We start from the raw sequence: 22456 nt of genomic DNA on the forward strand, positions 1-22456 counted from the left end.
AATAGCAGTTATTCCCTTAGTTCATATTTCCAAGAAATCCACACACCACTATATGGATTCCTCGTGTAAATGTACATGAAGAACTGAAAAGTAGCAAGTGGTAGGAAATAACTTATGTGAGACCTGATAATAGAGGCATAATTTGTAAACTGGTGGTACCTCACCTGTGTCATCACTTATAGGACGGCAACTTGAAATCTGGTACTGTTATTATACTATTATACTGTTATTCATGTACCACAATTATTTTAATTTCAAAAATTTCAAAAGTGCCTGCTGGTGGTCTAAAGTTCCAAACGTTACAGAAGTGTGGAAAATAAATTGCACAAGTGTCCCTTTCAACTCTTGCCTGCGATTCTGTACTTCTAATTGCCAGTCATTGGGAAAGGTCTCACAGGACTGGCCATAACGTGAGACTGGGTGCTATTGTTGTCTATCTGGAAGTGAAACTAAATGCCTGAACCCCACCCCACCCCCAAGCTCGTGGACACAGAGCACCCTTGTCAGCGGTCTAAGAAATGCACTGGGCAGGCAGGCTGACTCTCCCTCACTCTCAGGTGCTAAATGAGATTTCCTCCACAGTGCACCATCAGAAAGGGGGAGGAGGAAGTAAAGTGGATGGCTGAGAAGACAAATGCAAGCATGGTGAGAGGTTTGAAAAGGCCCATTTCCCATTCACCTGTGTGCAAATCATAAAACTGTTGATGGTTTGCCTTTGAATGCATTCAAATGATCAGGAATAAGAAGTAAAATAGGTGAGTCCTCATCTTCCTTCCTTCCACAGCCCTCACTAGCCAGTAGGCAACCCTTGCAAAGCCCCTGTTATTCCAGGTCACATGCCTGCTTCTGCATGCCTCCAGGTAGAGCATCTGACCGAGCCACACTGTTTCCAAAGGCCAATCCTTAAAAGCAGTGTGTGTCCCTTCTCATCAGAATTTATTGACACACTACCTATGAAGTCAAGCCTGGTGTACCTGCAAGGGGCCGCCAGTGTGAATAATGTGGAGGAGATGGCAGGGCCTCTCAGTCCTGGACCCATTGCCTCATGGTCAGGGCAGGGGAAGAGCAACCTAGGACACACATTATACAACATGCAGCATCACTCTTTATTATGAAGATAAACAGCAATCATGAGTGGGGGAAATACACAGAACAACTAATACTTCAGGTGGTTATGTTACCTGGCCTGCTAGCCAAAGGTAAGTTTGGCTTCTTGGTCAGCCTGGCCTCCATCCCCAGTCATGGGCATGGCCTCAGGCTGGATAAAAGACAACCAACCAAGATGATGTGGACATCCAAGGCTTCTTCTAGATGATTTGTTTGAAGGCCTCCTCTGGGATCTTGCCCTCGTTCTGAAGGGAAGGAGTTGGGACGTCAGAAGAACCAGATCACAGAGTTTCATTCCCAGACCACCCAGCCTCCACCTTCTTGGTCTTCCTGAAGTCCCAGAAGCACCCATCTGTAATCCACTTAATGGATCCCAGACCTCACCTTGAGCATAGTGAAGACCTGACCAGCTCTGGTGTAGTTCCACTCATTGTCCTGAAGGCACCTGGAGTGGGAGGACAGATGACCTCCATTAGTACCACAGTACAGAGACGCTGACCATGCGACGCTAAATATATGCCACCTTTTTGCTGGTATTCATGTACCACCAGTATGAGCACTATGTGTAATGATGAAGAAAGACCTAGTGAAAATGTCTATCACATCTGACACAAAATGTCATGCCCATTAGACTTCAAAACAGAAAATTGGATTTCTCCAAAAGAACACAGGAACTTAATATATTTTGATAAAGAAAAACATTCAAGAACACAGGAGCTTAATATACATTGATAAAGAAAAACATTCAAGAGGATAGATGGAAATTTTAAAAGTACAAGTTTCCAATCATTTTTATTGAACTGTACAATGCACATACCATTTTTAAAATTGTTTTAATGTTTATTTATTTTTGAGAGAGAGACAGAGCACGAGCAGGGGAGAGGCAGAGAGAGAGGGAGACACAGAATGGGAAGCAGGCTCCAGGCTCTGAGCTGTCAGCACAGAGCCCCATGTGGGGCTCAAACCCACGAACCGTGAGATCATGACCTGAGCCGAAGTTGGATTCTCAACCGACTGAGCCACCCAGGCGCCCCGGTGCACATACCAGTTTAAAGCGTGCAATTCAGTGTTTTCTTAGTATATCCACAAAATTGCTCAACCATCACCACTATCTAATTCCCAAATAATTTTATCATCTCAAAAAGAAACTCCCTAGACATTGGACATGACTCGCTATTCCTCCCCTTTCCCCAGACCTTGGAAACCACTAATCTGCTTTTGGTCCCTGTGGATTTGCCTATGCTGGACATTTCATATAGATGGAATCACACACTATGTGACCATTTGATGCTTGCTTCTTTCACTTAACATAATGTTTTCAAGGTTCATCCATGTCATGGCATATATCAGAACTGTATTCTTTTTTATGACTGAATAATATTCTACCATATGGACATACCAGATTTGTTTAGCCATTCATCAGCTAAAGGACATTTGGGTTGTTTCTGCCTTTTGGCTATAATGAACAATGCTGCTATGAACATTCCCATACAAGTTTTAGAGTGAACATATGTTTTCACTTCTCCTGGTAAATCCTTAGGAGTGGAATTACTGGGTCATATGGTAACTCCATATTTAACATTTTGGGGAACTGTCAAAATGTTTTCCCCAACCACTGCTCCATTTTTCATTCTCACAAACAAATACATGAGAACTCCGATTGCTGCACATCCTCACCGACACTTGTTATCACTCGTTTATTGATTAAAGCCATCCTAGTGGGTGTGAAGTAGTAACTCACTGTGTTCTTTTTAAATTTAGTTTTTTTATTTTTTAAAATTTACATCCAAATCACTTAGCATATAGTGCAACAATGATTTCAGGAGTAGATTCCTTAGTGCCCCTTACCCATTTAGCCCATCCCCCCTCCCACAACCCCTCCTGTAACCCACAGTTTGTTCTCCATATTTATGAGTCTCTTCTGTTTTGTCCCCCTCCCTGTTTTAATATTATTTTTGTTTCCCTTCCCTTATGTTCATCTGTTTTGTCTCTTCAGGTCCTCATGTGGGTGAAGTCATAGGAGTTTTGTCTTTCTCTGACTAATTTCACTTAGCATAATACCCTCCAGTTCCATCCACGTAGTTGTAAATGGTAAGATTTCATTCTTTTTGATTGCCGAGTAATACTCCATTGCATACATATACCACATCTTCTTTATCCATTCATCCATTGATGGACATTTGGGCTCTTTCCATACTTTGGCTATTGTTGATAGTGCTGCTATAAACATGGGGGTGCATGTGTCCCTTTGAAACAGCACACCTTTATCTCATGGATAAATGTCTAGTGGTGCAATTGCTGGGTCGTAGGGTAGTTCTATTTTTAGCTTTTTGAGGAACCTCCATACTGTTTTCCAGAGTGGCTGCACCAGCTTGCATTCCCACCAGCAATGCAAAAGAGATCCTCTTTCTCCACATCCTCGCCAACATCTGTTGTTGCCTGAGTTGTTAATGTTAGCGATTCTGACAGGTATAAGGTAGTATCTCATGGTGGTTGTGGTTTGTATTTCCCCGATGATGAGTGATGTTGAGCATTTTTTCATGTGTTGGTTGGCCATCTGGATGTCTTCTTTGGAGAAGTGTCTATTCATGACTTTTGCCCATTTCTTCACTGGATTATTTGTTTTTTGGGTGTTGAGTTGGATAAGTTCTTTATAAATTTTGGATACTAACCCTTCATCTGATATGTCATTTGCAAATATCTTCTCCCATCCTGTCGGTTGCCTTTTAGTTTTGCTGATTGTTTCCTTCACTGTGCAGAAGGTGTTTATTTTGATGAGGTCCCAGTAATTCATTTTTGCCTTTGTTTCCCTTGCCTCCGGAGACGTGTTGAGTAAGAAGTTGCTGCGGCCAAGATAAAAGAGGTTTTTGCCTGCTTTCTCCTCGAGGATTTTGATGGCTTCCTGTCTTACACTGAGGTCCTTCATCCATTTTGAGTTTATTTTTGTGTATGGTGTAAGAAAGTGGTCCAGGTTCATTCTTCTGCATGTTGCTGTCCAGTTTTCCTAGCACCACTTGCTGAAGAGACTGTCTTTATTCCATTGGATATTCTTTCCTGCTTTGTCGAAGATTAGTTTGCCATACATTTATGGGTCCATTTCTGGGCTCTCTATTCTGTTCCATTGATCTGAGTGTCTGTTCTTGTGCCAGTGCCATACTGTCTTGATGATTACAGCTTTGTAGTATAGCTTGAAGTTGGGGTTTGTGATGCCTTCTGCTTTGGTTTTCTTTTCCAAGGTCGCTTTAGCTATTCGGGGTCTTTTCTGGTTCCATACAAATTTAAGGATTATTTGTTCTAGCTCTGTGAAGAATGCTGGTGTTACTTTGGTAGGGATTGCATTGAATACGTAGATTGCTTTGGGTAGTATCAACATTTTAACAATGTTTGCTCTTCCTACCCAGAAGCATGAAATCTTTCTCCATTTTTTTTGTGTCTTCTTCAATTTCTTTCATCAGCTTTCTATAGTTTTCAGTGTATAGAATTTTCACCTCTTTGGTTAGATTTATCCCTAAGTATTTTATGGTTTTTTGTTCAACTGTAAATGGGATCGATTCTTTGATTTCTCTTTCTGTCACTTCACTGTTGGTGTATAGGAATGCAGCCGATTTCTGTGCATTGATTTTATATCCTGAAACTTTGCTGAATTCATGAATCAATTCTAGCAGTTTTTGGTGGAATCTTTTGGGTTTTCCATATACAGTATCATGTCATCTGCGAAGAGTGAAAGTTTGACCTCCTCCTGGCCGATTTTGATGCCTTTTGTTTCTTTGCATTGTCTGATTGCAGAGGCTAAGACTTCCAATACTATGTTGAATAACAGTGGCGAGAGTGGACATCCCTGCCTTGTTCCTGACTTTAGGGGGAAATCTCTCAGTTATTCCCCATTGAGGATGATATTAGCGTTGGGTCATTCATATATGGCTTTTATGATCTCGAGGTATGCTCCTTCTATCCCTACTTTCTTGAGGGTTTTTATCAAGAAAGGATGCTGTATTTTGTCACATGCTTTCTCTGCATCTACTGAGAGGATCATATGGTTCTTGTCCTTTCTTTTATTGATGTGATGAATCACGTTAACTGTTTTGTGGATATTGAACCAGCCCTGCATCCCAGGTATAAATCCTGCTTGGTCGTGGTGAATAATTTTTTTTTAATGTATTGTTGGAGCTGGTTGGCTAATATCTTGTTGAGGATTTTTGCATCCATGTTCATCAGGGAAATTGGTCTATAGTTCTCCTTGTTAGTGGGGTATCTGTCTGGTTTTGGAATCAAGGTAATGCTGGCTTCATAGAAAGAGTTTGGAAGTTTCCCTTCCTTTTCAATTTTTTTTTGGAACAACTTCAAGAGAATAGGTGTTAACTCTTCCTTAAATGTTTGGTAGAATTCCCCTGGAAAGCCCTCTGGCCCTGGACTCTTGTTTTTTGGCGGAGTTTTTTATTACTAATTCAATTTCCTTACTGGTTATGGGTCTGTTCAAATTTTCTATCCCTTCCTGTTTCAGTTGTTAGTGTATATGTTTCTAGGAATTTGTCCATTTCTTCCAGATTACCCATTTTATTGGCATATAATTGCTCAAAATGTTCTCTTATTGTTTTTATGTCTGTTGTGTTGGTTGTGATCTCTCCTCATTTATTCTTGATTTTATTTATTTGGGTCCTTTCATTTTTTTTTTCTTTTTGATCAAAATGGCTAGTGGTTTCTCAATTTTGTTAATTCTTTCAGCGAACCAGCTTCTGGTTTCATCGATCTGTTCTACTGTGTTTTTGCTTTCGATAGCATTAATTCCTGCTCTAATCTTTATTATTTCCTGTCTTCTGCTGGTTTTGCATTTTATTTGCTGTTACTTTTTCAGAGCCTTAAGGTGTGAGGTTAAGTTGTGTATCTGAGATCTTTCTTCCTTCTTTAGGAAGGCCTGGATTGCTATATAGTTTCCTCTTATGACTGCCCTTGCTGCGTCCCAGAGGTTTTGGATTGTGGTGTTATCATTTTCATTGACTTCCATATACTTTTTAATTTCCTGCTTGGTGAGCCCATTCATTCTTTAGTAGGATGTTCTTCAGTCTCCAAGTATTTGTTATCTTTCCAAATTTTTTCTTGTGGTTGATTTAGAGTTTCATAGCATTGTGGTCTGAAAATATGCACGGTATGATCTCAATCTGTTTATACTCGCTGAGGGCTGATTTGTGTCCCAGTGTGTGGTCTATTCTGGAGAACATTCCATGGGCACTGGAGGAGAATGTATATTCTGCTGCTTTAGGATGAACTATTCTGAATATATCTTTTAAGTCCATGTGGTCCAGTGTGTCATTCAAAGCCATTGTTTCCTCATTGATTTTTTGATTAGATGATCTGTCCATTGTTGTGAGTGGGGTGTTGAAGTCTCCTACTATTATGATATTACTATCAATGAGTTTCTTGATGTTTGTGGTTGATTTACATATTTGGGTGCATCCACATTTGGCACATAAATGTTTACAATTGTTGGGTCTTCTTGGTGGATAGACACCTTGATTATGATATAATGACCTTCTGCCTCTCTTGATACAGTCTTAATTTTAAAGTCTAGATTGTCTGATATAAGTATGGCTACTCCAGCTTTCATTTGTTGACCATTAGCATGATAGATTGTTCTCCATCCCCCTATTTTCAATCTGAAGGTGTCTTTAGGTCTAAAGTAGGTCTCTTGTAAACAGCATACAGATGGATCTTGTTTTCTTATCCATTCTGTTACCCTATGTCTTTTGATTGGAGCATTGAGTCCATTGACGTCTACAGTGAGTACTGAAAGATATGAATTTATTGCCATTATGAAGCTTGTAGAGTTGGAGTTTCTGCTGGTGTTCTCTGGTCCTTTCTAATCTTTGTTGCTTTTGGTATCTATCTACCTATCTATCTATCAATATAGATATAGATATACATATCGATATAGATATAGATATACATATCGATATCGATATAGATATATATTTTCATCTTTTCTCCCCTCAGAGAGTCCCCCTTAAAATTTCTTGCAGGGCTGGTTTAGTGGTCACAAACTCCTTTAATTTTTGTTTGTCTGGGAAACTTTTTATCTCTCCTTCTATTTTGAATGACAGCCTTGCTGGATGGAGAATTCTTGGCTGCATATTTTTCTGAATCAGCACACTGAATATATCCTGCCACTCCTTTCTGACCTGCCAAACTTCTGTGGATAGAGCTGCTACAAACCTGATCTGTCTTCCCTTCTAGGTTAGGGACTTTTTTTCCCTTGCTGCTTTCATGATTCTCTCCTTGCCTGAGTATTTTGTGAATTTGACCATGATACGCCTTGTTGATGGTCGGTTTTTGTTGAATCTAATGGGGGTCCCCTGTGCTTCCTGGATTTTGATGCCTGTGTCTTTCCCCAGGTTAGGAAAGTTTTCTGCTATGATTTGCTCACATAACCCTTCCAGCCCTATTTCTCTCTCTTCCTCTTCTGGGACCCCCATGATTCTGATGTTGCTCCTTTTTAATGAGTCACTGATTTCTCTAATCCTTAAATCATGCTTTTTTGCCTTAATCTCCCTCTTTTTTCCTGCTTCATTATTCTTTATAAGTTTGTCCTCTATATCGCTGATTCTCTGTTCTGCCTCATCCATCCTTGCCTCTGCTGCATCCATCCTTGATTGCAGCTTAGTTATAGCATTTTTAATTTCATTCTGGCCATTTTTTACTTCTTTTATCTCTTCAGAAAGGGATTCTAATCTATTTTCACCTCCAGCTAGTATTCTTATTATCGTGATTCTAAATTCTGGTTCAGACATCTTGCTTGTATCTGTGTTGGTTATATCCCTGGCTATCATTTCTTCATGCTCTTTCTTTTGGGGCTAGTTCCTTCATTTTGTCATTTTGAAGGGAGAAAAGGAATTAATGAGGTAGAAATATTAAAATCTAAAAAAAAATTAAAAATATTAAAATTAAAAATTAAACACACACACACACACACACACACACACACACAAATTGAACAAATGATTCTAGACCCTAGGTGTGTTTTGGTCTGGGTGTTGAAAGTGGTTTGACAGATTATTGGGGAAAAAAAGGTTGGGGGAAGAAAAAAAAGGAAATCGTTTGAAAATTTGAAAAAACTGAATACACTGAAGTAGACTAAAATAGATGATGGGGGTAAAATGTAAAATATAATTTGAAAAAATATACACAAAATAAAGAATATAGCAGAAAAAATTAAAGAAAAATATTTTTAATAAAAATTAAAATGAATATGATTTTTTTTTATTTTTCTGTATTCAAGAAAAAACAGAAGAAACTAAAAAGAGAAAAAAGATAAAACAGAAAAAAGGAAATCATTTCAAAATTTGAAAAAGTGAATGCACTGTAGTGGACTACAATAAAATGATGGAATTAAAATAGAATTTGAAAAAAATACACAAATCAAAAAATATAGTAAAAAAATTAAATAAAATATTTTAATAGAAATTGAAAGTAAAATACAAGTTTTTCTCTCTGCATTCAAGACAAAGAAAAGAAACAAAAAAGAGAAAAAAAGAAAAAGAAAGAAAAAAATAAAAGGAATTTTTTTGAAAATTTGAAAAGGTGAATACACTGAAATAGACTAAAATAAAATGATGGAAGTAAAATAGAATTTGAAAAAAATTACACAGAAGTAAAAAATATAGTAATAAAAATTAAAGAAAAATATTTTTTATAAAAATTGAAAATAAAAATGATTTTTTTCTCTTTCTGTATTCAAGAAAAAGAAAAAAAAGTGTAAAGGAGGAAAAAGAGGAAGAAAATTGAATAGATGAACCTAATAGATTGAAGTAGGACTGAAATTACTTTGTTTTCCCCTAGAAGTCAGTCTATGTAGCGCTTTATAGTCCATTAACTAAGCCGGCGGTGAGACTTGTGCTCTTGAAGAGCGAGGTTGGCCCAGTTGGGCAGGACTCAGTGTAACAGCTCCGCTTTCCACTAGATGGCACTGCTAGCCTACTGGGGTGGATTGTTGTGGCGCTTGTAGGTGTGTATGCGCACGTGCGGGAGCGGTGAAAATGGAGCCACCCAGCTACCCAGTCTGTTTTTCCCTATCAGCAATCACGCACCCATCCTCTGTCTTCAGCTTTCATCCACTCGTGGCTTTTTCACTCTCCGTGACCAGGCCCCAGGCAGTACCTCTCTCCTGAGTTTTGTCTCAGATGCGGCTGTTTTCTCCGGCCCCTTACTTCTGAAGGACTGCGGCTTTGACCCGTTCCGCCCCTCTTTGGGAGGGTCTCACCGAGCAATGGCCGAATTTTGGCTGCACCTAGGAACGCTTGCTGGACCCTGCTGCTGCCGGTGCCCCGAGACTGCGGCCAGGTGCCAGCCCACCCCAGGAAAAGCTTGTGAGATAGTGTAGCAGCAGCGTTTCAGGAATTATGTAAAATCACAACACACATCTGGCACCAGGCTTCACCCTTAACGACCTTGTTCCAGCACCAGTGAATGTGGCCATTTTCTGTGGTCTACTGGGACCAGGTGGCTTCAAACAGTCTCTACCAAATGTCCTTCCAGCAGTGGAACCTCTTTTCCCCGTGTGGACCGAGAACCTCCTGGATCCCACTCTGTTCCTGGGGATTCGCCCTTCCCACCAGAGCACCGCCAGGTATCGAGCTGAAGAGTTGCAGACTTTGCGCTCCCCTTGTTTACAATCTTAATGGAATTTAAACCCTCTCCTTTCTCCTTTCTCCCTTTTTAGTTTAGTCCCTGTGGCTGTTTCCAATTTTCCACTTTCTCTCCAGCTGCTTTCGGGGAGGGGTACTTTTCCCGTATTCTCCTCCCCCCTCCCCAGTCTCCACCCTTCTCCGCCAGCAAAAGCCATTCCCTACCCTCTGCGGCTTCTTGCTCCCCAAATTCACCTCTCTGTGCCATGTACCTGCTGAATTCTTTGGTTCAGGTTGTGCAGATTGTTGCATTAATCCTCCAATCAGTTTTCTAGGTGTGTAGGATGGTGTGTTGGTCTGGCTGTATTTCATGGACGCAAGACACACAAAAAACTTCCATGCTGTTCTGCCATCTTGGCTCCTCCCTCACTGTGGTTTTTACTCTGCATTTCCTTAATGACTAATGGTGTTGAGAGGTGTTTCATGTGCTTGTTGGCCCCTTGTATATCTTCTTTGGAGAAATGTCTATTAAGACCCTTTTTCCACTTTTTAAATTGGGTTGTTTGTCCTTTTATTGTTGATCTGCAAGGGTTCTTCATATATTCTTGTCAGATATGTGATTGGCAAATATTTTCTCCCGCTCTGTTGGTGGGATTTTTACTCTTTTGATAGTGTCCATTGTTGCACAACACCATTTAATTTTGATAAAGTCCAATGTATCTATTTTTTTCTTTGGTTGCTTGTGCTTGTGGTGTCATATATAAGAAACACTTGCCTAATCCATGATGACTTACGCCTATGTTTTCTTCCAAGATTTTTATAGTTTTAGCTCTTACCTTTAGATCTTTCATCCATTTATAGGCTATGTTTGTACATGATGTGAATCAGGGGGTCAAAATTCCTTGTTGTGCATATTTCTATCCAGTTGTCCCAGCACCATTTGCTGAAAAGACTATTTTTCTTCCTACCAGATTTTTTTCCAACACTCTAACTTGACAGTCAACTGGCCATAAATGTGAGGGTTTATTTGTGGACTCTCCATTCTACTCCATTGATTCATGTACCGTCCATCTGCCAGCACCACATAGTCTTGATTACTATAGCTTTGTAGCAAGTTTTGAAATTGGGAAGTGTGAATCCTCTAATTTTGTTCTTCTCTTTCAAGATTGTTTTGGCACACTTACGTACGAACTTTAGGATAACTTTGTCAATTTTTGCAAAGAAGGACTTTGACAGGCATTGTGTTGAATCTGTAGATTTCTCTATTACTGCCATCTTAACAATATTAAGATATTTAGCAATATTCCAACCCCATGGAATCGGGGTGTCTTTTCATTTATTTAATTTTTTTCAACAACGTTTTATAGATTTAGGAGTATAAGATTTGTGTTTCTTTTGTTACATTTGTTCCCACATATTTTACTACTTTGATGCTATTGTGAATGGGCTTGTTTTCTTAATTTCATTTTTGGACTCCTCATTGCAAGTACATAGAAATACAAATGAGTTTTGTATATTGGCCTTTTATCCTGCAACCCTGCTGAGTTTGTGTATTAGTTCTAGTAATTTTTTTTGGTGGATTATTTCAGATTTTCCATGTATAAGACAATCTCATTGAGCATTATACTGTTTTTAAACTCTTCACATGTATAATAGTAGGATTCCTTTTTCACAGGTCCACTTTTTTTTTCTTTTGGAAGCTACCTCTCCAAAAAGTTATTTTTCCAAATTTCCTGTGAGTTTCTTTGATTCACTGCCTCCCCCCTCCCCAGGTTGCTGTCCAACCCACCCTTATTCCCATGAACACCCAACACTCACTTCTGAGACCACTCGAGTTTCATCCCAGACTGAGTGGAGAAAGCCTGCACCATTTCCTGCTGCTCCTGGGAGAGGGTGGGCATGGAGCTGGAGGTGGGTGTAAGCACTCGGATGGAGAATGCACTCTGAGTCTCACTGGGGGTGGCTTCTCTCACAAACAGCTCATCATTCACGATGCATATACTGGAGGGAAAATGTGCCCTCAGGCAACTGAATGGATGTATAACTCCACATCCCTAACAATGATCTCACTCCCACTGCCACTCAGCAACCAGATTCCTTCCATACCCCTACTGTGCCTGTCCTCCAGATTGCTTGGCTGGTACCTCTACCCCTGCCAAAGAGACAACCATTGCAGAGACTATCTACCAGCCTCACTAGATATGTACTTACCCTGCAGCCCAGGGATGAGTTTACACTCATATTTATCCCTTACAATAGCCCAAGGGAGTGTACAGTCTAATCCCCATTTTTCAGGGAAGGCAATGAGTCACAGAGAGGTCATGTGACTTAACCAAGGTCATACACACCTAGAGAATGCTGAGGTCAGGAAGAGAACTTAGTGCTCTAACTCCAGCGCTCATGCCCTTAACCACCAGACTAGACTGCTCCTTGGATATCTACCTGTTGGCTTTCCACAATACTTAGAAAACCAAGACGTCTACACCACCATGCTCCCAAACCCCTGGGCCTGGGCTGGGACAGGCATTCCCACCTACAACATAGTACTCACCTGGAATTGCTGGCAGGGGTAACAATGAAGGTCCGGGTGAAGGCACGAACAGAACCCTGAGATCTTCCTTCCACTTCAACAAACAACAATACTCCCTTAGAGTCACACATGCTTCACATGCTCACACAGTGTTCTCCAGTCAGGGTATGCCTTGATACTCATGCTGGGAGGGACAATTGTTCATTGGGATCCATGGTGTCTGGTATGGAGATGGCAACAGTAGGAGCAATCTGCTCCCAGTGATAGGGCCACTACTATGTCACAGGTGCTGTGACAAACTCTTCACAAGTTCACTTGATTCATTTTTCGCAGCTGCCTGAGAGGTGGGTATTATTAGCCCCATTTTGCAAACAAGGAAACTTAGAGGGTAAGTAACTGCCCCAAGTAGTTCTCAGAGTAAGGATCGAGATGACAGCTATCAAACTCCACAGACTGTCCCTAGTGCCAAAGCTGTGTGGGGCATACAGGCATAGACCCAGCTCAGACCAGGGTGGCTTGGGGGCAGAGTGGAGGCAGGAGAACACAGCGGGAATAGGAATGGAAGGAAAGGGATCAGGGAAGCTGGGAGAGTTATCAGAGGGAGTTCAGCCAGGGGGGAGGGAGCACTGGGGCATCTGGAAAGGGGCTCTACACACACTCACCTTCCTTGAACACCCCATTGACAGAGAAGCAGAGCATCATCTCCTAAAAGGGAAGACCCCAGGTGCTAAAGTCACCTAAACTTCCTACCCAACTGTGGCTTTCTAGGACTGCCCTTGGGAGGAAGCAGGTGCTCACCGTCTGGAACCACATGTCCACCACAAAGGAGCTGAGGTCATGCTGAGTTTTGGGCAGCATACCAAGGGAGCACACGATGTCACGTTTTGTATGCTTCAACAGCTGAACCCACAGGTCTACGGGAGGAGGAGAAGTGAAGGTCAGGGCTTGCCACACCCTGGGCCCTATAATTACTCCTTCCCATCCCCTTTCCCTGCCCAATCTTCCCCCATCACACCCACAGGGGTCCTTGAGCTTCTTCATATTCCTGCTTTCCTTGAAGTACCCACACAAGCTGCTTCTAGGAGAGAAAGAGGAATAGGAGGTGATGGTCTGGCCAGTGTGGGTGTTTCTAGGAGCTGCCCTGTGTCCACTGGGGAGCCACATGTCCCAGAAGCAGAGTCTGAGCTTTGCTACTCACAGGGCTTGGTCCTCCGGGTTGAAGGGAATGGTCAGGGAGAAGCAGGCCTCATGATGGTAAGCACCGAGGAGACCCTGGTGGTCTCCAGAGTCGTACATCAAGTAGTACCTGTGGGGGAGTAATAAGGACAGTCTGTGTCTGTGGTCTGGACCCAAAGTGAGATTTTGAAGACGCAGTCAGCAGTCCTGAGCTTGGGTGGCCTCACCTATCCTAGCCCTCCGCTTCCCTAGATTCCCAGGTGTACTTACTGCTGCAGGAATTGCAAGACTAGACTCTTCAGTGTCTCAGATCCTTTGTAGCTTTCCTGGAATCAAAAGACTTTTGAGACTATGTGGCTGATAAAGCTTCCCTCGCAATACTCCAAATGTCATTTGATCATTTTTCCTCACCTTGCAGGGCTTTATTAAGTAGGGTGTGTCAGTATCAACAGTAACTGGTGGGGATAACTCCTGGCCATCCTGGATAGGGGAAGAGGAAGTCAGCAGTGGAGCCCAGGGAGGTGGCCCTGGATGTTCAGGGTTGAAAAGATGAGCCCAAGAGAGGGTGAGGGTAAGAGGTAAGCTCTGAAAGGGCACTGTAATTTACATGAACAAGATTACAGTGGGTGTCTTCATCATGAGGTCCTGGAAGTCTCTATATGCAACGCGCATGCGTGCGTGTGTGTGTGCGTGTGTGTGTGTGTGTACACGCACGTTTGTGGACATTTTTTCCAGAGAGTATACTCATGTCTTTTACAGGAGTCCTGGTCCCCTAAAATGGGTAAGGGTATGACACAAACATATAATCTAGGTAAGACCCAAAGGGCTTGAGGGCAGGTGTGGAGGTGATCAATGTTAGCAAAAGACAATGATGAATGTAGGCACTTACCAGACGTAACAACTTAGGAAAACAATCCTTGATGGCACTGTCCAAAACCAAAAATAGAAAGAAGTGACTGATAGGTCAGGATTGCAAAGCCTGCCTCCTTCCCTTCCCCCCTACCTCCTCTCCTTCTCCTTTCCACTGGGTAGCTCCCACCTAGACTGCCCTCACGCCCTTCTTCAGTGACAAGAAGCAACCTTTGGAGTCCAGGGTCCATGGCTACCTTCCCTTCCCTGCCTCCCTTCCTTCCTCCAGGTCCCCACTGAAGGCTCTGGAGAAAAGAGGGAATGGGGTGGGAGCACAGGGCTCTGCTACCTCACTAAGGTCCCAGCATTCCTCAGGACCACGACACCCCCAGGGATGACCCAAGATGCTGAGGCAGGGAGGTGAGTGAGGCAAGATCCAGGTGGCAGGGAGAGAGAGAGGGGGGGAGGAAGACAGAAGATAGGGTGAAGGTAGGAGGGGAGGGGGGACAGAGACATAGGGGAGTAGAGACAGGGGAGGAAGAGAAAGCAAAGCAAATGAAAGGAAAAAAAAAACCTCTACTATGGTGGTGGGGGCCAGGGAGGAAGAGAGAAGAAGGGGGAAATGGCTCCCCAGCTGCAGCCCTTTCCTTCATCTTCTCTGGCTGGCCCTGGCAGCCGAGGTAGAGATGGAAAAAATGCAGGTGTTGGGCTGGGGGCCCATTGGATGCTGGTTGAAACTTTGTCACCTGTGTGAACTCAGCTTGAGTTGGGCATGGGGAACGAGGCAGCCACGGGGGCAGGACACCTTCCCCAGAAGGAGTAGAGGGTCAAGCCCCAGGTCAGCATAGGGCTGAGGGCCTGTGGCCCCTTCTTATGGTCACCATCTTCCCTTCTGATGGCACCTGTGCACCTGTGCCTGTCTCAGTCAGTTCCCAGCCTGAGGATTCATACTTGTGCTGGGCTACCCAGGGCTCCTCTGAAGGAACAGCTAGGATAATGTGACGTGTTGGGGGGCAGTGGGTGGGGAGGGTGCAGTGCCTCTGAGAGTCCTGTCCTTCTGTCTCCTCAAGCACCTCTGCTCTCTGCCTTCCATTCCTGCTTCAGGAAGCCTCTGCTCATTGGCAGTCTCAGGCCCCTTGACTCAGGCAACTCCGGTTTCTCCCAAGGAAGGCCAAGCTCCTGGCATTGGGTCAGAGGAATGGATTTCATCATGGCAGCCATTCACAGCCTCGACCCTCAGCATGGGGCAGGAAAGCCACCACAGCAGCCTGAGATTTGAGGGGGAACCATTCTGGAGCAAGGGAAGGAGGTCTCCTCTCAGAACCAGGGAGGGAAGTGCCATCTCAGCAGGAAGTAGGAAGGCCTGTCCCAGCCTGATGCCCTGGGCTGGAGGAACCTTTTCAGTCCAGGGCACCAGAATCTGGCTCAAGGTTGATTACTCCTGGCCCTGGTAAGGAGGAGAAGCCCTTCTTCCTAGAGAATATGCTTGGAGGGCATGCTAATGAATGCTTAATGCAGAGAGGTGGAAACAGACCCCAGAACAGGAAACAGGTGACCAGGTCAGAGGAAGGAAATTCCTTACAGGTGAGGGACACATAGAGAGGAGAAGGTGGAGCCTAAGGTCCTTCCAGAGGACCAGGGTTGCAGCTTCCTGCATACATACATTCTCAGGGACAGTTCAGGCTCCCAGGGGGCAAAGGTCCCCAGGCAGGGTGAGAAAGGTTCACACTGACCTTATGTAGGTGGACTGGTCTGGGAAGGTGTTGCACAAGGGGTTCCCGTCTAGCCAAAGTTCCTCAAGCTTCAGCCCTTTCATCTTGTTTAACTCCCACACCAAGGTCAGCTGAGAAATATGGGGAGGAAGCTGGGAAGGAGTCCCAGGAAAAGAAAGACACGCAGGCCCTTGCACCCCCAGCCCCCACCTTTCCACATAGGTACCTTCTCTTGCCTCCTGTCATCACTCAGATGAGCACTACCACCCACCGTCACCCCCAACTTTGATCTCGCTCCCTCTTCCCACCTCATTTTTGGAGAGGTTCAGGATCTTGACTGTGGGGACCATCTGTATAATGTCAGACAGGCCATCCAGCTGGTACAGTTTGTTGTTGCTCAAGTTCAAGGACAACAGCTTTTGGTGAAGAAGAGTTAGAGTGACAGTTACTATCTAGGGCCTCAGAGACAAATCTGTCCTCCACCCCATGAGTTCCACCCCCTACTATTGATAAAAGCACTGGGACTAAGGCCTTACCTCAGGGAAATTCTCTTCAATGATCTGCAGGGTGGCAGCCATGCAGTTTCTTCGATTCAGGATTATATCAATATCGTGGCCCACCAAGTCTTCAGGAAGCCAAGAGGAGGCAATCAGAAGGCTGAGAGTGGTCCAGGGCCAGCACCAACCTCTCCCCACATTACCATTCCTCAGTCTCCCTCCCAGGCAGATCCCTGTGCCCTCACCTGCCCTAGCATTACTGCTATCAACTGTACCTGGGTCAAAGCGGAGACTCTGAAGGTCAAGAGCTTCATGGGAGACATCATAGCGTTTGTGCATGGTCAGCTGCAGAGAAAGGCAGAGAAAGCCACTCTGAGGCTCTGGTAGGGATAGGGAAATCGGGGGCTGGAGGAAGAGGGGGTGGGTCTGGGTGTGGGCACACAACGGGCCTTGAGTCTGCATTACCTTTAGCTGCTTCATTTCTTTTGGCTTCAACTTATACCGCACAGAGTAGGGTACATTAGAGGCAATGACAAAGATCGATATCTGCAGGGAGGTCAGGTGCTCAGGTAAGCACCAAGAACCCTGATTTCAAAGAAGACCACCAGACCCTGGCCTTTCCTCCCACCCCGGGGACTAGGTACAGGTAATGCCCTCAACACATACCTTTTGGTTCTCCTCATCACAAATCTTGTAGCTGACATCTTTCAATGCAGAGGCAATGCCAGCATCCTGGACAAAGAACCGAGCCTGGTTTTTCACGTAGTGAAACTACAGGAGAGGGAAGCAACAATAATTTTGAAGGATAGTCTTCCTGCTTAGTGGGTTCCTCCCAGTCCCCCCCCCACACTTCCCTTTGTTCACTCATCTGGCTTCACCATCCTCCCTTACATCCACTGGAGTGAAAGGGACACTGCAATGGTCCTGGATTGAATTCACTAGCCATGTCTTGTCATACTTTCCCCCACAGGGAATCTACAGATGAAAAGAAGGGATGGGAGTGAGGAGAGACAACATGGAATTAAAGCTGGAAAACAGACCCAACGGTGTTCTTTTCCAACCCTCTACTGAGCTGTACAGGGCTTCTAAAGAAGAGACCACTAGTGTTATTTCTTATTTTTTGCGAAATATGGATTTCCTAAACCCTCTTTCTCTCCATTGGAAAGATCTCCTCCAAATAATTGATGTAAGGTTGTTTAATGTGGTCTTCCTTTTGTAGGGTTCCAGGATATTCTATCTAATGCAGATCTTGCCAAGACACTCACGGTGATCTTGAACCAGCTCCCTGGGGTTCCATCTTGTGTATTCTCCCCCATTTGTCTCTTCAGAAGTTTTCTATCTCTCCACACAGTAATATGGATATGGCCTTCATTATGCCATTTTGCTCTCCTCTTGTTGCGTCGGGTGCTATAGGAAGTGCTGCAGAGGGTAAGTGGAGAGGGGAGGGTGGCCATAAATGCTAAGAAAGTCTTTGTCTATACACCCTCACCTCTCTGTCACCAGGACTACAAGTAGGATTGCTCAACCATTATTCCACTTCTAGCGTTCTTCAGTTTTCCAGTGAGAGAAGAAAAAGAAGACCAAAGGGGAGTGAAAGGGTTGCATAGTCCCAGGGGCTGCTACATGCAAACCAGGCTGCCTGGTCACTTACTGTCTTACTTGAGGGTACTCCTGGATATCCCTCATCATCACAGTTCCATCATCCTCCTGGCACTGTGAAAGCTGAGGCTCACATCCATCCTGTTCATCATGGGGATTCCTCTTGCCAAAATTACCTCGGAACGAACTCCAAACTTTCTTGCGTCCTTCATGTGAACTACCACCACCATTGTGTTCTCAAAAGGGGAACAAAAATACAAGTTTGAAGACACACCAGTGGTCCACATACCATGTACCACATCTTAGGCTAACACCATGGTAGGGCAAGCAAAATGTCAACCTGCCCTAAGGGTCCAATCCCACAAATCCCAGAAAGGAAACTCCTCTGCTTCTCCGGATAGGAGAGCCTTATTGGACAGATGGCACTATCAGGGGAGGAATCTTGGGGGAGGAGGAGGACATGACCGAGGAGGAGCAGGGGAAGAGGACACTGTATTGAACCTTTTAAAGAATGATGCAGGATTTATTTTAAAAAAACAAACAAGGCAAGAAAACAACAGAGATGTGTGCATCCATGGGTTAGATTGGAAACCAGCCATACATCAGGAAGACATCTGAATTGTCCCTTCTCTCAGGCTTAACAACCACACCAATACCACAGAGGCAATCTCTCTCGCACTTCGCAAATATAATCAGCCACCAAACTGAGCCCACTGACAATCAGCAAGCTGCATTTCCTTTGCTGGTGTAGTACAAGCTTTAATGTCAGGTGAGACTGACGTAACAGCCTCCTAAGTTGTCCCTCTCCCTCCAGACCTGCTGTCAATACTCAGTTTGAAATATCCAGAGTAAGCTTTCTTTTTTCCCAGCCTGAAATACCTTCAGCTCAAGAGACAACTTTTCCTAAACTCAGCTCCTCTATAACAAGGATCTAAATGACAAACTGGAGCAGCGCCTGGGTGGCTCAGTCGGTTGAGTGTCCGACTTCAGCTCAGGTCATGATCTCACAGTCTGTGAGTTCGAGCCCCGTGTCGGGCTCTGTGCTGACAGCTCAAAGCCCAGAGCCTGTTTCAGATTCCGTGTCTCCCTCTCTCTCTGACCCTCCCCCATTCATGCTCTGTCTCAAAAATAAATAAAACGTTAAAAAAATTTTAAAAAAATGACAAACTGGAATGATAAGTCAACTACCATTTCCAAGTGTGTAGGGATTCTTCTTTTTTTCCTTCTATTATTTCCAACTTAGGTTCATTATAGTCAGATAATGCACCCTGTGTGGTTTCAATTCTTCTAAAATTTGTGGAGGTTTGTTTGGTGGTCTAGAAGATGATCTAGCTTGATGAATGTTACATCGATATTGGGGGGGCGGAAATGCACTCTGCTGTCATTGTGTGGAGTGCTCTATTTATGTCATATAGATCCTGTTAACTTATTATGTTATTCGGATGTCCTATATCCTTGTTGGTTTTGTCTCTAGTAATTTTACCCCTTGCTGAGTGGGGGGTGTTGAAGGCCCCCAACTATAATTACATACGTGGTTATTTCTTCTTTCAGTTCTATCAGGCTTTGCTTCATGTACTTTGAGGCTCTGTTGTTTGGTGCGTACACTTTTAGGATCATGATGACTCCCCAGTGGATTGATCCTTTTATCATTATGTAAAGCCTCTTTCTGTCTCTTATCAATTTTATTTGCTCTGATGCCTACTTTATTGGACATTGTAGCCACGGGTATACTTAGACCATGTTTTGGTGGTATTTCACCCTGTATTCACCCCTAGTTGTTGTATTGATGTTCACCCCTTCCCTCACAAATACTCCCTACCAACATATATCATTCACCACGTAAATGATACATTTGGGAGTTTTCTGGCATCTACAGAAATATCAGTCCCAATTCCCTCTCCCACAGTGGATTCACTAAGGGTATTTTATTTGTACCATGTTAAACTGAAACACTGTACCAGCAGATAATAATACTAGTGGTTTGGGTGGGCAGTAGGGGGAGGATTAAGGTAACCAGACTGGTAGAAACCAGCTTCCTTTTGGATTCTAATATTTAAGGCTCTCTCGGTTTGTGTGTTGTACATTTTGTCCATGTTGTCTCAGGGCACACTTATGAGTAAAAATCTGTTCACTGTTGATTGCTCCCTCATGTAGTGATTACGACCAGGCCTCAGATTTACTCCTCTGGGAAGTCATTGCTTTTACTCTGTGGCCTTGCTGTCAAGACAATCCTGCTACTCACAACCTTTGGGACTTCTCCTGTGTGGCACTGGAAGTGGAATTAAACATGGATAGAGCATTTGACCCAGAAATGCCAATGGCTCAGTCCTCAAAACTTGAAAGCAGCCTGGAGTGCTCTCTTTCTCACACTCCATATCTAACTGATCAGGAAATTCTTTCGCCCCCTCTCTCCAGTACATCCAGAATCTAGCCACTTCTTACCACCACCATTATTACCACCACCCTGGCCAAGACACCAACATCTATCTATCTCCTGGATTATATTGCCTTCCAGCTGGTCCCTCTACTTTCATCCTTGCTTCCTTCCTTACCATCTGTTTTCAGCCCAGCAGCAGAGCATAAGTCAAATCATTTGACTCCTCTGCTCAAAACAATATAACAATGGTTTGATGTCATCAACATGTTAAAAGACCATGAGTTCATAATGACACTAAACAATAACAACAACAAAGAGGATCCTTATTAATGACACTTGGAGAATGGCAGGAAACCAACCGGTTTTCCTGAAAATCCACCAATTAAAGGAAAAACTTAAATATTAAAAGGAGGAATAAGGGCCTGTGGTCAACGTATGGTGTATAGGGGCATCAGAGTCATTTTTGAGAAGTGACATTACTTCAGAAATAACATCGACAATGGGAAAGTGTAAAAGTGAGCTAGCTAACACCTACCGCAATCCCCAGACCGACCAGCTAAGTTGGGTGCCTAAACAGGGACACAGTCCTCCCTCATCAAGGTGATTCAGACCAGAGCAATCTCGGGCATAGCCTTGTTTTGGGAATCTCACAGGACAGTGGGCACATGATTGAAAAGCCAGAGAAGGGGCGACTGGGTGGTTCAGTCGGATAAGCATCCGACTTCGACTCAGGTCATGATCTCACGGTTGGTGAGTTCGAGCCCCGCGTCGGGCTCTGCACTGACAGCTCGGAGCCTGGAGCCTGCTTCTGATGCTGTGTCTCCCTCTCTTTCTGCCCCTCCCCTGCTCGTGCTCTGTCTCTCTGTCTCGCAAAAATAAATAAACATTACAAAAAAAAGCCAGAGGGACCACGTGCACACACACGCGTGTGCACATGCATATCCACTTACTGAAGGTTTGCATCTCAGCACGATCCCCGTCTTGCCGTCGCTCTGCCAGAATCAAAGGCAATAACAGGAGTATCACAAATCAGTTGGTACCTCTCACCCAGGCTGCCTGAGTTACCCCTCAAGCTCCACCAAGTATCAACTGATCCTCCCATGGAGAAATGGTCGTGAGTATCCTTTATGACATCATGTGTGTTCACATGGCTACTTCCTGTGTCAGTTTGGAATTCTGCCTACAACATTGCTAGGCCACTGATCACATGGCAATGCCATCGCTGCTATGGTAGGGAAAGAACAGGATGGGAAGTAAATGAACACTTGCCCTGAGGCAACCAACATTTGCTCAGTGTTGGGCAGACTCATTAGATTTCTTTGACCTCCTCACAGAAACCCCATGATGACTCTATCCACAGTCCCTTGTCAGACCACGAATATTAGGCCCACAAGGGTTATGTCCATTTCCCAGGATTTCTCAGCCAAGTCTGTGGCAGAACAGAAATTGTGTCCTCACTATTGGTCTGCCTCAACATCCTAAGGGTTCCTCCAGCTACTGTGCTGGTTCTATTTTAATGGTGAACGTTCAGGTCTCCAGGACAGATTTCTGTGAGCAGACTAGGGATGATGGTTTGTGACCAAGAGCTGGTCACTCCTGCTTGGGGGTTGGGGGTGGGGGAAGGGTACAGGTGCCTTGGACCAAGTGGAGAGATCTGTCTTTAACTAGATGGAGAAATCTGTTCAGATCACAGGGTTTGCATGTTGAGTCACTTTGAGCTGACAGTGTCTGGCATATAATGGGGCCTAATTAGTATTTGTTAAATGAATGTAGACAACAATGTAGATTTGGGATCAACAAAGCCACTTTTGAGAATCCATACATCTCAACCATTTCTACCCACATCTATTTATTCCAGGTGGGGGGAAGGACTACAGAACTGTTTCATAACCTGCTTGTAAAACTAGCATATGTTGAATTTTACTTTTGAAAAATTAGTATTTTTCATTGTGTACAGTTAGAAATAGAGCTAATTACTCCCCCCTCTTGATTAT

At 43.9% G+C, this 22456-nt stretch overlaps 1 protein-coding gene across 6 annotated transcripts; it reads right to left on the reverse strand.

Annotated features, from left to right (window-relative positions):
* Window positions 1–1139: 1139 nt before the first annotated feature.
* LOC102966668 (nuclear RNA export factor 2) lies at window positions 1140–21551 on the reverse strand. 6 transcript variants are annotated; one of them, XM_007088998.2, is made up of 21 exons: window positions 21413–21551; window positions 18138–18321; window positions 17752–17905; window positions 17378–17461; window positions 17153–17257; window positions 16952–17032; window positions 16762–16831; window positions 16526–16614; window positions 16298–16405; window positions 16011–16120; window positions 14318–14354; window positions 13840–13908; window positions 13699–13754; window positions 13451–13558; window positions 13272–13330; window positions 13051–13166; window positions 12915–12957; window positions 12274–12346; window positions 11541–11723; window positions 1492–1552; window positions 1217–1352 (listed from the first exon to the last, which is right to left on the reverse strand). In XM_007088998.2, the coding sequence occupies exons 1-21, from the start codon at window positions 21423–21425 to the stop codon at window positions 1308–1310; spliced, it is 1848 nt and encodes a 615-aa protein (XP_007089060.1). In that variant the 5' UTR covers window positions 21426–21551; the 3' UTR covers window positions 1217–1307. The 6 variants fall into 6 exon arrangements, with proteins under 6 accessions (XP_042830173.1, XP_007089060.1, XP_042830172.1 ...); XM_042974238.1 differs by having other exon boundaries at window positions 16011–16141; XM_042974241.1 differs by lacking the exon at window positions 18138–18321 and having other exon boundaries at window positions 16011–16141.
* Window positions 21552–22456: the final 905 nt, after the last annotated feature.

The sequence above is a fragment of the Panthera tigris genome, chromosome X, assembly GCF_018350195.1.
Source record: "Panthera tigris isolate Pti1 chromosome X, P.tigris_Pti1_mat1.1, whole genome shotgun sequence".
Classification (NCBI taxonomy): domain Eukaryota; kingdom Metazoa; phylum Chordata; class Mammalia; order Carnivora; family Felidae; genus Panthera; species Panthera tigris.

Excerpts from the sequence above, each read along its gene's own strand:
- LOC102966668 (XM_042974238.1), bottom strand. Across the intron at positions 16,142-16,297 it reads TGAACCTCTCCAAAAATGAG|CTTCCTCCCCATATTTCTCA; the intron begins GTGGGAAGAGGG and ends ACTCCTTCCCAG. Across the intron at positions 12,347-12,914 it reads CAATGGGGTGTTCAAGGAAG|TGGAAGGAAGATCTCAGGGT; the intron begins GTGAGTGTGTGT and ends TGTTTGTTGAAG.